Raw genomic sequence first — 14,711 nt, 5'->3', positions numbered from 1 at the left:
GTGATTTGTAATTAACGTCGTTTTGTTAACCATTTTGAAGGTCATGTATTTCAATTGGTTTGACTTTGAGATTGGAAAATTTTATAGAAAATCATTTAATTGTCTTAGAGTTCGTTTAATTTTTATCAGTCGGTCAGGTGACGATTTCTTACGCAGACTGTAGTAGGAGGAGCGGCGGTGATGTTTACGATGGCACCGACTTAAAAGATGTTAGCCGAAAACACGACTAGTCAGTCGCTCTGCTGGCGCCACGCGATACGCTTACCATTCCTCCATTCCTCTAGTCTCGTCGACTGTTCGTCCAGAAGGCCAATTTTTGTTACCCGCATTTTCTGAAGAAACATGTCTGCGACCAGTTTAAAGGTGAGCTAGTTATTCCTTTTTTGATTTTAAAACAATTTTTATAAGCTGTATATAGAGTCTAATATTGCACCACATTTTATCGATTATTTCTATTCGTTTTTACTGGTTATGAAAAATCATTTGAAAAAGAAATGCTAAATTCTTTCGGTCCGTTCGTGGAGCTTGACCTTGCTCGTCTCGCTCGCGGTCTGCGTAAGTATTTATGCTCACAAAGCATACGTCACTGGTGCGAGCACTATAAAAAAAGTTTGCATTTCGGCCAGCGCGCCTTCGAGTGGGGACAGATTTGCGACTACTGCGTTTAGTTTTCTGGACGCATCGCCTTTTGAAGGAATTTTCAAAGATCCTCAATGGATTTATTTTAAGACTAGTGAAATTGAAATAAAGATTGTGTGCCAGACAATATCAACGCTTTCGTGCTCGTAGCGCGACATCAGAACGCCGGGTATTTTCGGACTCTGCACGGGTCCTTTGGATAGTTGGACGCACGCCCAGTTGGACGGCCAGAGCAAAAGAGTAAAGACACCAAATTTATTGCATGTTTCGTGCTAACTCAATGAATTCGGAAAAGTCGCCACTAACTGTATTCCACACTCCGCAATCTCTGCGTGCACAACATACGTGAAATACCTGAGTGAATACTTGGCATATAACAATTCCTTTTCTCGATGCATTGCTTTCAAATAGGGTTTAAAGTTCAATTTTTGTGTTTACACATTACTTTTCCACACTTGGTTCAAATTAATTAGACGAGCTCTATATTTCATTGTTGACACCTTTTGCACTAAACAATTTGTGCCTGTTGCGTCATGTCGGAGGCTGTTTGCGGAAACGATTATTGATTTTTTATTCAAATGCTGCAAGTCAAGTCTAAATTGCGTAAAATCTGAGACACATATTTGGCAGCGCGGGTTTTACTCTCTTCTCCCCACACACATGCGCTGAGTGCAAAAAGTTTTCCTACGTACGTAAGATGGCACTGCAATTGAGAAAAGCGCAAGTTGTAAAAATTGTTCTCGCATGAGTAAATTACAAAAGCCCATTCATAGAGAAGGTTCCATTCAATCGATAGAATTTAATCTCAGAGAAAAGAAAAAGTGAAGCGTGATCCACAACCTTTTGCACTTTTTATGCTTTTTTGAATTGAAGTTCATGAGGTTATCGCGGAAGTTAAATGCTGCCGTTGCAAGAACAGACTTTTCGGTTTAAAGTCTTCGGGGTACCAATTAGTTATCCAAGCTGCAGATAGCGACCTTGGAAAAAGATATCTTTGGACGTCTAGCGTGCTTTGTCACGATACCGCCGAGTGCCTTTTTCGTGAATATTGATAGCGCGGAAAAAAATAATATCTCGCGGAGCTGGTGGTCCAGAGAAAACCAGATTCTGCTCTTGACCTTGGCTGACCTTCGTAAAAACGAGCTAAAGGGAGAGCGATAAAAGCTATATAAAGCTGGAAAAGATATTATCAGGACGCGGCACATGCAAATATTATTTCTGCGAGTAAAAATTGTCGCGCTGGAATGTTCGTTTAAAATGAAGAGACTAAAAACTGAACGGAAATCTTCATTTCAAACGATAATAAGTTAAAAATATATCCACTCCACCAAGAAAATATTTTGATTACCTTATCAGTTGTGTATTAATCTTCTAATGTTTAGAAGAATTTCTCTTTAAATTGAATAACAAAATGAAAATAGGCCATTACAGGTATATTAGAGCTTTGAAATTGATTTCATATATTTATGACTCCAGTTAACGTTTAGCCTCCAAGGTTCAGTGTCACCTTTCATTGGCTTTTTTTTAATTTTCCTATAAAACCTTTCCTCTTGGAAATGGAAACTGTAAACAAAATACGCTAACGGACAATGAGTGGGGAGGTACATTATTTGCATTGGAGATAATTATATTAATTTTGCCCGTCTGGAAGCTTACCTTGCCAGCGGGTTATCTCTGCCAGGCAGGCGCCACATTGGCATTGTTATTTAATTCTTGCAAGTGATCACAATTTTTTTGCGGATATGATGAAAGAAGAAATCAAAATGACACAACAGTTCAGTCGCTCTGAGAGATTTGACCTTGGCGGGAGTTCCGATCGATTTGAACTTCTGGAGCTTTCACTCGCGAATTCTAAAATTGATTTTAAAGAACTCTTTTCAAAAAGGGTTGTTAAGTAAAATCGTTGCGCTTTGATCTATCTAGGGCACTAACCGACTCGTGACCTGATTAGCATGTTATTTGTAAATTTATTTAACTGCGAAAACCGCGATCGTCGATTGGCTTATTTACGTAACACAATAATTGGCATTGTGACAAAAACACCGAATGAAAAGACATGTGTGCGAGTGTCGTTTTCCTTGTTGGGATTCACCAGCCAGCATAATAAGGCTGACCTTTCTGCCTCCAACTGCACGTCCCACAGATAGCATACAAAACTGGTTTTAAAACCAGAAACATAATCAGTTTGGGCAAACCCAAACGACGCGAAATTCCACTTCAGAGAGAACAATTTTGAACGTCCATATTTTAAACTTGTAAGTTCATATAAGCGGGTGGTGAAGAGAACCGCAGTATTGTAGCATTGCAATATACAGTACGTATAGGAGTGGCCCACGGCCGAGCTTCCTCTGTGAGAACTTTATTTTGTGAGGTTTTATACCACCGGGAGCACAACAAGACTGTTCTTTTCCTGTCTTGTTGACCATGCAATGCTTTAAAGATATGATGTTGAGTAGCTGCTATTTTTAACGCAGAGAAATTGTCTGAATACCAGCCCCTTGGATTATGCAATTCCACATTCTATATCGTCACGCAGTTTCCACTCCATCCACACGAAGCGCAACCCTTAAATACGCTTGCATCACGCGTTGAATATTCAAAAAAATCATTTCGAAATGTTCCTATCAACTTATAGTAAATATTTTAACTGTATACCAAATATAACAATATTTTTTCTCAACCTTACGTTACCACCCTTTGAAGTTCGAGGTATCTTTAACCAACTGAATAAAGCTTTCTAAAACCACCAAAATATTTAAAAATAATATTTTTTATTTGAGATTGAATTTCTAAAACGATTGCCATAAATCACTTTTGGTTTTCGCCTTTCTATTCAAACTGGAATATTCAGACGCGTCGGTTTTTCTGCATCAATTAGGTGAGTTAGTCAACATTTGAACTGTAAAAAGTGGTTTTTCTTGTCCACTTTCGCGCTACTCTTTCTAGCCGGCAAAAGTGCTGCTGGCGCCAAGCATTATATTGTTGCTTACCTCGTGACACAAAACTACTTGAAACTGAAAAGCGACTTGAAATTTGAGAATTTTTAAATGTACAGAGTGCTGTGGAGTATATGTATTCAACCGTCGTAGCTTTGTATCTTTCGATTGCAAATTACGTCGCGATAAGAAAGTGTTTTCACTTTTTCCATTGGAAAATGGTCAAACAAGACGCAATAAATCAACTGCGCGCAAATGCATATTCGCGAGATCTTTGCTCTTGTGTCGAGTCCAATAATTAACGGAACTGCAACTACTTTCATTATCATTGCTGCAATGAGGCGCGGCAGTGCCGTTGGTGTGTGTGTGCACGTAGTCATGATTGTGCACGGTGGCTTTGTTGTATAGTAAAGCCGCTGATGTAATGTACCAGGTCAACGTGCATTGGCTCGGCTAGCTCCGCAAAGGTCACCTTGGAGGACACGGTTCCCCTCCCGCGCAGATCCAGCCTCGGTCACACCCCCAATTGAACCAACCCCTCGGCATGAGCCGCGATCAATAGCCGGTGACGTCAGTCGCGTGGTGCATTTTATTCTATATAATGCTGGAGCAAAACTCTTGACTTTATGCTAGCCTCCCTTGGCATAGGCTCCAAATTGCTGCGCAGAATTCGCGGCTCTGTGACGCAATTCAGCACAGTATGCGAATTTTAAATCCGTGTAAAAAATTCACGAGTGTTTTAAATTAAATGGCAATAATTTCCGCTCTGATAAGGAAAAATTGAAAATGTTAATCCTTTTGAAATATGAAATATTTATTTTAATAGCATCCTTTTGTCTTGTGAAGCTCAATGAGGAAAATGTGGTTAAAAATGTGATGGGAAGGCCGGGGAGTAAGAGTAATGGCGTACGTGACGGTTCGAAGTATAGAGAGTACCTGATGCTACACTGCATTATCCCGCGATGAAGAATTGTTTAAGTTAGATCAGATTCCAAAGTTTTTATATTTCGCTTTTATCAAACGCAAACTAATTTTTTTTTTAATTGTGTTTTGTCCATCAATCAGACGTAACAAAAAAATTGATTAAAGCTATGAACATGTCGGGTCCCAACGAATAGATTGCTTACAAAATTAAATCAATATGATAACAAACGGAATCACTTCTCAGTAGCTCATCTACTGATAAAAATTGCTGTATTTGCATTTACGTGTTATATGCAGCAAGTGAGTTGGTTTAAAATATTTAGAAATCGTTTGTGCAGAGAAATGAACTTCTTCTGCTAAAAGGCCAAAGTCTCAACATTGTTAGCGATGACATGAGCAGACAGACATTTCCTCGTAATGCTATCGTCTTATCTCTATACAGTTATCAGCGTCTTGAACAATTACGCACTTTTGCTCCAATTAATACTCTCGCATCATATTTTTGTTTTTGTTATAGCTTAAGGACTTGGGACTATGCATTGTTCTTCAATTTCACTTGAAAAAATGAGGCAAAATTTGGAATTGGTAGTATTTTATTTTTAACTGAGACCTCTTCTTCAATATTTTACTAACGAAAACGACTAAATTAGACATGCAGACATTGCTGTTCCCAGAGCGATTCTCCTCGGATATTTCTTTCATATCCCACTTCTTCAATACACTTTACCGCAAAAGACGTTGCTTTAGAAATCCAGCTCATTTATGAAACTTCCTTAAGCGAACAAATAATGAATGGTTGGCTACAACATTGAAAAATTGTAAAAGAAAATATAATATCACGCTCTCATATACTGTACAACATCTGTTTCGGTCCCGATGGTCTCTCAGCAGTACTTAGCCTCCTAAACAAAATTTAAAATTAAAATACCACAGAGTATTACCCTAGCTGCGGAGAATTCTATATCCGCCGTGCACGGCAACCGGATATAAAGACAGATAGCGTAAAAAAACCTGCAGGAATTCTTGAAGGAGTAGTTCGATGAGATAGTGGAGCTGTCAAATGACAAAAAAGAACAAGAAAAGCATTCTTCCGAAAAGTAAAACGAGAAAAATTCATTGACAAATTTAATGGTACCTTTAAACCAGCGGGGTGGCAGAGGAAACACAAATCGCGGACGCGGAAATTTTCATTCAATTCAAATTTTGTAACCCCGATGAGCTTCACTCAATGACAGACCTTGGGCTGGCATATGCTACAAGTTTAGGCCAAAAGGTACTTCACAAATAAAATACTTGTCCTTCGAACGGAAAAGCTGTAATATCAGGTTGTAGTTAAATTTGCCAAAATGAATTTGACATGTCGGTGCTCAATAGCCATTCAGACCCATAGAACTGTTGTAAAAGTTACTCGTCAGGCGGAATTGGTATTTAAATCAGGCATGGGTCGGTTACCCTCTTTCGGTCATAAATAATCTACATACCGCTGTATTGTTTGTTGTGTACACAAACAACCAGTTTTTGAATTTCAATTTAAAAACACACAAACGAGCGTTTCTGGGTAAAACACTATTTTATGGGATATCTGAACGCCGTCATAAATAAATAGATCTTCCTTAAGGGATGCACGTTGAGAAATTGTCGTTTGACCTTTTCTTTCACATTTCCAAGGTAAATTAGTTAGCTTAAACTACCCCAAATTATGATTTTTTTTTAAATTTTTAAATTTCAAACCCAGCTCATTATAACAAAATTGAAAAAGCGCCGCAACCATGACCATCGTGGTTTGTTTCTGTTTGTGGCAAAATACATTGTCGCAGCTGGGGTGCTCGCGAGCAGGTGCTCGCGGGGTGAATGGGGTGCGGCGGGCCGACAGGTTCGGGAGGGGGCCCCTCTGGCCGGGAGGCTCGCGCTGCACGCCCGCCGCTGCGCCAATCGCGTGCTCCGCGCCGCTGCGACGGTGGGGATCGCTTGACGTCAGCGCAGACACTATTAAGCCAGGCCAAAGTGTATCAGGCCAGCCAGTTGGTAGGCATAAGCACGGACAAAGCTGCCAGCGCTGAGTGCACCGGTGCACACGCCAAATAATTGCTGTTGTCGCAGACGAGTCCGAGGCCGCCATGAGGGAGTACACCGACGCCAACAACAAGGCGGCCGCCAGCAAAAACCGGCGGGCCAAATTGACCGTGAGTAGCGAAAACCCCCCGAAAAACCACCCCCGTCGCGTTCGCCACCTACGCCGGCACTACAAAATCGCGATAAAATGCCCTAATTTTTGATTCGCATCAAAATAAATTTGGGTTTACTGCGTAATTGCGGTGGTGCGCGGCGCCCGCGGTCATTTAGGGGTTGAATGCGATCATCCCTCTTCTAAAGGGCATAAAGGACACACGAAATATCGACTGGCTGCTTTTTGGGGGGTGTGGAGTGAACGGTGCTCACCCGGTGAACGCGATCGGAGCGCGCATTTCAAACCCTCTTGCTTGACTCGCGGCTCGCTCTCTGCTGATAACAAAACACACGACTCTCTTTTGAGATCCGGTTTTCCTATCCTGTTTCTCACTATACTGTGTGCGTGTGTATTTAATTTCTTTTATTTACGAGAGAGCCTAGACGAACTTCGAACTCTACCAAGTTTGGTTACATAACGCTCACGGCCATCGAAAATTAATTGTGTCTGTATATATTTTCATGAAATGAATCAATACAAACAATCTTCAGTTGATAATTTGGCTGATGATAAAAACGAGCAGTCAATCTTTTTATTTGGGGAAATCCACAAGACACTCTACCTGTAATTCAATTCAGCTTTTATTCTAACTTATTAAATAACAATTTAATCCAGAATCAATGCCGCTTAACAATTTCAAGTTCAAAACAATAAAGCAATTAAAATCAACTTCCGCTTCAGCACTGAGCTCATTTACTTATTCTTTCTTCCGCATTTGATTCGTTCTCGAATTTTTCACTCGCGTACAATGGAGTGAAAGAAAGAGCAAAGTATATGTGACTGCAGTCACGTGTACTTCTTCGGCCGCTGCCACCGCGTATACATTAATTAAATAATATAATGCGATAAAACGCGGCGCCTGCTAGAAAACAGCAGCAGCTTCTCGTTGAACTGCGGACAAAACATTGCGCCTCGGGCGACCGCTCGCCTCTTCGATTCCCAATAAATGCCGTTCAATATGTGGCAGCTGACGAAAGTCGAGTCGGTGCTTTTCCTGCCGCTCAATGAGCAGCGGCGTTTCGACACATCCTTGCGTCCCATTATATCTGTGGTTGACTGCAAAATAATTGAGCCAAGCAGTCAGTCTCGTGTGACAGCCTTGACCCCGTGCGAGCGCAAAAAAAGGGAAAATTATCTCTAAGTGTTTACTCGCCACTTCATTGGTTTTCATGAGACGCAAACTCACAGCCTCGACGTTTTGAATAAAAATCATTATTTAATAGTTTAAATCTACGAACAAATGCGTAGTATATTTTTTTTAAATTTTCGCAATTGTGATTTTTGTACTAAAGCCAAATCTTGGATGTGTGCTTCATCACGTAAAGCCACGGAGAAACACAAAATAACCTCTATATGCGTTTATGACCCACATAATTTTCTAAAATTGCTCTCCCGGCTGTTATATCGCAACGCGCTTCTGGCGATATGCAGGAGCGGCTGATCTTGTGTCCCGTCTCCCCTTCGCTTCTCGCGCTGCACGTGAGAGTAACAGCGTATTCGTATTTCGCTCCTACGTCTGATTATTTTAGTAGTGTCTGCGTGCTGTCTGTCAAACCCGCACAAAATCACGCGCCTGCACTCGCAAGCGAGCGGCGTGACGGAAGTGGAAGTGGGCCAAAAATTCCCGCTTGCACGTACAACAGCATAACAATTTTTTAAATAAATATTTAAAAAACAAAAGTTTCTAGTTAGTTTTGATATCATCCTTAATTGGCTTAATTGGACTTTTATAAATTACAGCAAGACTCGCTTGGCAACGCATTGAGCGACAAGGAAACTCAATATATCTGTCGGTTTTTCCTTATTCTCTTTTCTCGTGTCACGCTGTAGGTTTATTTTATCTTGCAATGTGCAACAGTTTAAACATATATGTGTATGATTTTGCATTTTGTTTGCAATCGGGAAGTGAAAGTGAAAACTTCATTCCTACTTTGTCTGCTCGCCGCCTGCAGTGCCATTGAACTGATTAAAATAATTTCAAGGTGAAATCTCTCAATGGCGATCATAACAGTGCGGAAGACTGCGATCATGATCTGAGAACTCTGTCACGAAACATTAATTTGCTCGTTAAATTGAAAATTCTCTGATTTGCGGAAATACGGATTTAATTTTTTTTTACCGAAAAAACGTTCTAACGTACAAATTTAAATTTTTTTCACAACTCACAATTTTATGCCGCTATCTTTTCTGATAAAAACACTCACTCAAATTTGTTTAGTAACTCTTCTTCTGAAAAAAGTGGAGGCCATGCGGGTGCCTTACAAAATTTCGCACTGGCGTCAGATTTGGGCGACTGCGTCCAGGACACAAAAAAACTCGTTTATTCAGGGGTCAAGTAGGCGTGCAAAGATGACAAACGCGGCTTCTTGCTTTTAAGCTCTTCTTTGACTCATGCAATGTTCTCTGGTTTTTGCAGGTTAGAGAGCGTTTGCAGGACTTGGTGCTGAGCACCGACCAGGCTCTCGAGATCAAGAACAAGCTCAACCACGAGATCGAACGGGGTCTCGGCAAGGACACGCATGACACTTCGTCTGTCAAGTGCTTCATCACCTATGTTCAGGACCTACCCAACAGCAAAGGTTTGTTTTATATACATATACATATATATATATATAATCAATATAGGAAATTGCGAGTAGCTTACAGGAATCCGATTGGCGGTGCGTCTCAAGGTTGCTCATTAAAATTAAACGAGGAAAAGATGACGCAAATCAATATTTAATTCTGAACCAACTGCTGGAGAGATTTTGCTTGATCGATTTCTCCCAAATTAGCAGTTCTAAAATTACTTCCCTGAAATGCGTACATCATCACATTGAACGCAACTCTTTTTAAAAAAATATACTCTACTAAAAATAAACTTAGTACCAAGAGAAATAGTGTCAGCATTGCAGAGCCAACTTAACGATCACATATGCGCGTAACATCTTGCGAGCATGATTAAAAACCTAAATTTAACCGATTTTTAGAGCGTGGCAAATTCTTGGCTCTGGACTTGGGAGGCACAAATTTCCGCGTGCTGCTCATCACCCTGGCCGAAGGTGCGCATTTCCACATGGACTCTAAAATCTACGCGGTACCAAAGGACATCATGACTGGACCTGGCACCGGGGTATTTAAAAAAATCCATTTTGCCGCATTGACATTTTAATGCTAAATACTTGCATTTTGTAGCTGTTTGACCACATTGCTGATTGCTTGGCCGACTTCATGAAGGAGTACGATGTGTACAAAGAGAAACTGCCCCTGGGCTTCACCTTCAGCTTCCCCTGCGTGCAGGAGGGTCTGACCAAGGCCCGCCTGTCCACCTGGACCAAAGGGTTCAATTGCGAGGGTGTTGAGAACAATGACGTCGTCAAATTGCTCAAGGAAGCTATCGCGAGGCGAGGGGTGAGTGTCTTTCCACATTTTTTTTTCTATTTTACTTTCGAAACCTTCCTGAAAACTTTTGAATGCACTATCAAACTTTGGACAGCTTATAGTTAGTCTTGTGAAGCAGAGAGCAGATTCGCAGTCCAGAATTAAAATTTGCGCGCGTGTTTTTGTCTCTGAATTCAGGACGTGCAAATCGACGTGATGGCAGTCTTGAACGACACAACAGGCACCCTTATGTCGTGCGCCTACAAAAAACACAACTGTCGAGTCGGCCTGATAGTTGGTAAGGCCGGTGGCCTTCTAGGCGAGAGATTTCTTTAGTCTTGCCTGCGCTTTTAATACTTTTTAGCCAGCAGCGTTTCATGTTGATTATTTTTATACTGCTAGCTCCCTGCATGGCTACTATTGGTTTCGGGTCTACATGTTTATTATTTTATTTTAGCAACCCAGATGGAGAAGCTGCACTATAAATTTGACTTGTTTAATATTAGGATTAGGAAATTAGTCGATTTATAGCTTCAATTGGTTGAAACCATAAGTAAAAAATTTAATACGCTTTCGAGGTAAAAAAATCGATTACTTTCCACAAATAAGAAGCATGCTCTGCATTTAAGTGTCAGCATCTGAATGTGCAGCAGACAAGTGCGGAAAAGGTGTTTTTATTACACACGAAAATAACCATTCAACTACACTTGCAGTTAATTCATCATCACATTGAAACATCACTTTGGTTATAATAAATAGGATTTTAAGTGAAAACCTCTTTTCCACACTATTTGTGCGGAGTAAGGAGCATCGATTTTCTCTGCTGTGTATATATTCTGCGCATACACTTTGCGGTATTTGCTAGGCCAGGATATCTTCGCATTATTTGTGTATATTATTTCTGATAAACTGCATACCTGCTCGTAAATCTTCCTCTTCAAATCTATATGCATTTAAATTCCCTATTTGACACGTCAACAGCAGTCTCGTCGCCGTCCCGTTTATCTAAAGTGATTTCAATCTTATTCTCTCTGATCTTTTACTGATTATTTTACTTTCTGTTTTATATGTACTCTTTTTATTTCAATTCCTCGCGATATTGTTATTATCTTTTCCAACTCACTTCTTTTTAACTTTTGTCATGTTTTTTATTTCTTTTTTCTTACGATCCACGCTGTTGTAGGATATTGCAATTACTGTGTGTGCCGTGCTAAACGACACCACGGGCACTCTTATGTCCAGTGCTTGGGTCAAGCCAAACTGCAGAGTTGGTGTCATTGTTGGTATGTTCCGCATCCCCCACTCCCATTACAATTATTACCAAAGATACATATATTAACACTTGACAAATATTTTATAGTTTTATTTTATTATTATTTTAACAACTAACGCGCTCTGGTTAAATTAATCGCTTTTAGTAACATTTGCATGAGAGCTGCATGAATATATATAACTCGCAGTATAATATTCCCTTACCCTGCATTTTTACGCCAATTTCGAGCCAATGGGGCACTTGCTAATTGAAACTGCAATTTCTTAAGGCACCGGAAGTAACGCCTGCTACGTTGAGAAGTTGGAGAACGTGCAGCTGTGGGACGGGCCGACCGAAGGCGTTCCTGACCAGGTCATCATCAACACTGAATGGGGCGCATTCGGCGACAACGATGTGCTGGAAAATATCCGCACAGAGTACGACCGCACCATTGACAGAGAGTCCATCAATCCAGGCAAACAACTGTGAGTGCCTGTTGCTCCCATCGCCTTCGTGAAATAAATAATAATTTCGAAATTTCAGTTTTGAGAAGATGATCTCTGGCATGTACATGGGCGAGCTCGTTCGTCTAGTCCTGGTGAAACTGATCCGAGAGGGTCTCATCTTTGGCGGCAAGTCGTCAGACTTGATCCAAGAAAAGGGAAGGTTTTACACTAAATACGTCTCAGAAATCGAGAGGTGAGAACCATATTAATTGTCAAAATATTAAATTTACAACAAGTCCCTGCCCATTTCAACTAATATCGTTTAAAAATTATCAACTTTGTTTTAAATAAAAAAATTTGCATATCCACCTTCCCTGGTACCTACCTAAACAAACTATTTTGATACAAAAAATTTGCGGATTGTCTTTTATGATTTTTATTTGTCTAAAATTGCAATTTTGTTGTTTCAGTGATAAGCAGGGCGAGTACCACAGTTGCTTGCAGGTGCTTGAGGAGTTGGGTTTGGGTGGCGTGGCCACCGAGACAGACATGGCCGACGTAAGGACAGTCTGCGAGCTGGTTTCTCGCCGTGCTGCCCACTTGACCTCGGCCGGCGTCGCCTGCCTGCTCGACCGAATGGGCGAGAAGGACGTAACCGTGGCCGTGGACGGCTCCGTTTATCGCTTCCACCCGCATTTCCACCACCTTATGATGGACAAAATCTCTGAGCTCATTGACCCCTCCATCAAGGTAATTTAAGCAAAATATTTGAATATAATTTAATAATTTTTTTTGCTACTTTATTTCTAAACATTTGTAAAATATCATTTCAGTTTGACCTCATGCTGTCCGAGGATGGCAGTGGGCGAGGGGCCGCCCTGGTGGCTGCTGTTGCCTGCAGGGATCGGTGAATTGGTCATCAGTCAAGATTTATGTGTAAATAGGAAACAACACACCTCAAATAGCAAAGCAAAACAAACAAACAAACAAAAAAATAATAAAAAATATAAAAAGTTGTGTAAATGGCACAGCACAGCCATTAATAGACTGATTTTCAAGAGCAGGCGATGAAACTTTTACGTACTTATCAGCAACTATTGCTTTTGAAAGTGACAAATTGCCACGTTGTTACAAATCGATTTGAATTTTAAAGCCGTGTGGCTGCGGGATCTTTGTGTACTTAATCGCGAGCAATAATTGCAAGGCGGGTGTCCTCAAATTTGCCTCTGATCACAACGCAAGTACGCATTGACTCAGTCAGAAGTGTATACTGAAGGAAAACATGAACTCTTTGCTGTGCCATTATAATAGAATTAAATCCAACTGCAGAGAAAGACCTCATTCCATTTCAGCAAATGTTTGGCGGAAAAGAGTTAAAACTGTTAAAGCCACGCGTTGTTAAAAAAAAAAAAATGATGTGCGAGCCCAACGCTCTGGTAGTTTTTTGCACTTTTCAGCGTGTTTTGTCTTCATATAAGAGGTTTGAGTTATTTTAAATAGATTCATTGTTATTGTTGGACCGAATTTAGGGTATGAGACGAATGCTTGCCTGCTACCAAGTTGAATTTTAGGGGCTTAAGGTGATTTTCGTTACTGTTACGTTAACACACAGCAGGATTTTAAAGAATGGTACAGTGGAATGGGTAAATTTTTAACAATGTGATACAATTTTAATTGGTTGATTTTTGTTATAGTTTTTAAATAACTCAATTTTATCATCATAATTCGTAACGTTGCGATGCATCTTAATTTTGTTGGCCCGTCGTTGTATTAAATAAAATTCATAATATTATTGCTGTAAAATAAAACATGATGCTTCGGAGTGATACTATTAATATAAGCCACTTCGCTAGACATTTGTTAATTCATATTTGAAAAAACGGCCATTAGTAGTAAAATTTTAATAGGTTTATATCTCAGATTCCGATTTTTTGCAAGTTCTTTTGTGCGCTAAATATTCATTATATTATGTATTGTACAATTTTGGAAAGGAATTATAAAAATGAGAACAGCCTAATTTAAATCGAAGATATATTTTTGTATGTAGATACTATGTCATTTTGGCGGATAACTGAATTTTATTGAATACTTTTGTTTAAATGGCACACACACATCAGCAAACAACCTACTATGTACATGTATGCATCACCACAAGTTTAGATCTGTACAATTTCTATAAATTATATTCTCCTCATTTTGTACTTATGGGAAAAAATTTAATAGTTAAAGCGAAAGCGATGAATAAAAGTGCAAAGAGCAAAAATTAAGTCCTGTGAATGTAATTGATTTTTTATTTCAACTTTATTCCCTAAATTTTGAGAAACCTAAAATCATGATTAAAAATTGAGTTGTTCGATTTTTAAGTCATTTTTAGAATTTTTAAATGAAAAAAAAATATTGCGAATGGTATATCACAGCACAAATAAAGTCGCGTGCACACTCTTAAAAAGTTCCCCATCGTGCTCTTCTGATACCGATTAGATATTTGAGCGCTCTTCAAAAACCAAACCCACTTAAAAAAGAAAAATTCAATTTTTTGTTTGCTAAAACATAGTAGTTGTTGAAATAAAATTCCCAGTTTAAAATTTTCATAAATGAGGTGATCTCTAACGCCTACATTTGGCCATATAGTGAGCAACGGTTATTACTACTGTATTGTATTGTTCTTATTTTTTTAAATCTTTAAAAATCTTTGCAATGTGTATCATGGTGAGATAAGCCTATTCAGGCGATGATAATTATTATTAAGTTTTTAGTCCAGATTTCATATCTAGACACATAAAAATTTAAACTAGTAATTTTATTATCAGTTATTAGCCTATAATAATATTAAAAATAGATTATTAACTATTTATTTAAGACTTAAGACCAATCCTTTGGCCTAGTTTGACCAAGAAGTACACTACTTTTTGAGGAGACGGAGGATC

The 14,711-nt window shown here is 39.5% G+C and overlaps 1 protein-coding gene across 3 annotated transcripts; it reads left to right on the top strand.

Annotated features, from left to right (window-relative positions):
* Nucleotides 1-219: 219 nt before the first annotated feature.
* Nucleotides 220-14,061, top strand: Hex-A (Hexokinase A). 3 transcript variants are annotated; one of them, XM_065475677.1, is made up of 9 exons: nucleotides 220-363; nucleotides 9,143-9,305; nucleotides 9,696-9,838; nucleotides 9,901-10,116; nucleotides 11,270-11,369; nucleotides 11,628-11,823; nucleotides 11,882-12,037; nucleotides 12,255-12,534; nucleotides 12,618-14,061. In XM_065475677.1, the coding sequence occupies exons 1-9, from the start codon at nucleotides 343-345 to the stop codon at nucleotides 12,693-12,695; spliced, it is 1,353 nt and encodes a 450-aa protein (XP_065331749.1). In that variant the 5' UTR covers nucleotides 220-342; the 3' UTR covers nucleotides 12,696-14,061. The 3 variants fall into 3 exon arrangements, with proteins under 3 accessions (XP_065331749.1, XP_065331748.1, XP_065331747.1); XM_065475676.1 differs by lacking the exons at nucleotides 220-363; nucleotides 11,270-11,369 and adding exons at nucleotides 6,482-6,682; nucleotides 10,285-10,384; XM_065475675.1 differs by lacking the exon at nucleotides 220-363 and adding an exon at nucleotides 6,483-6,682.
* The last annotated feature ends 650 nt before the right edge of the window (nucleotides 14,062-14,711 follow it).

Source organism: Cloeon dipterum, chromosome 1 (assembly GCF_949628265.1).
Source record: "Cloeon dipterum chromosome 1, ieCloDipt1.1, whole genome shotgun sequence".
NCBI lineage: Eukaryota > Metazoa > Arthropoda > Insecta > Ephemeroptera > Baetidae > Cloeon > Cloeon dipterum.
Note: the sequence above shows the minus strand (reverse complement) of the source record. Positions and strands in the feature narration are given on the sequence as shown.

Coding starts and splice junctions, on each gene's coding strand:
- Hex-A (XM_065475676.1), top strand. CDS start 6,617: ATGAGGGAGTACACCGACGCCAACAACAAGGCGGCCGCCAGCAAAAAC. Junction 6,683..9,142: donor ACCGGCGGGCCAAATTGACC/GTGAGTAGCGAA, acceptor TGGTTTTTGCAG/GTTAGAGAGCGTTTGCAGGA. Junction 10,385..11,627: donor TCGAGTCGGCCTGATAGTTG/GTAAGGCCGGTG, acceptor CAATTTCTTAAG/GCACCGGAAGTAACGCCTGC.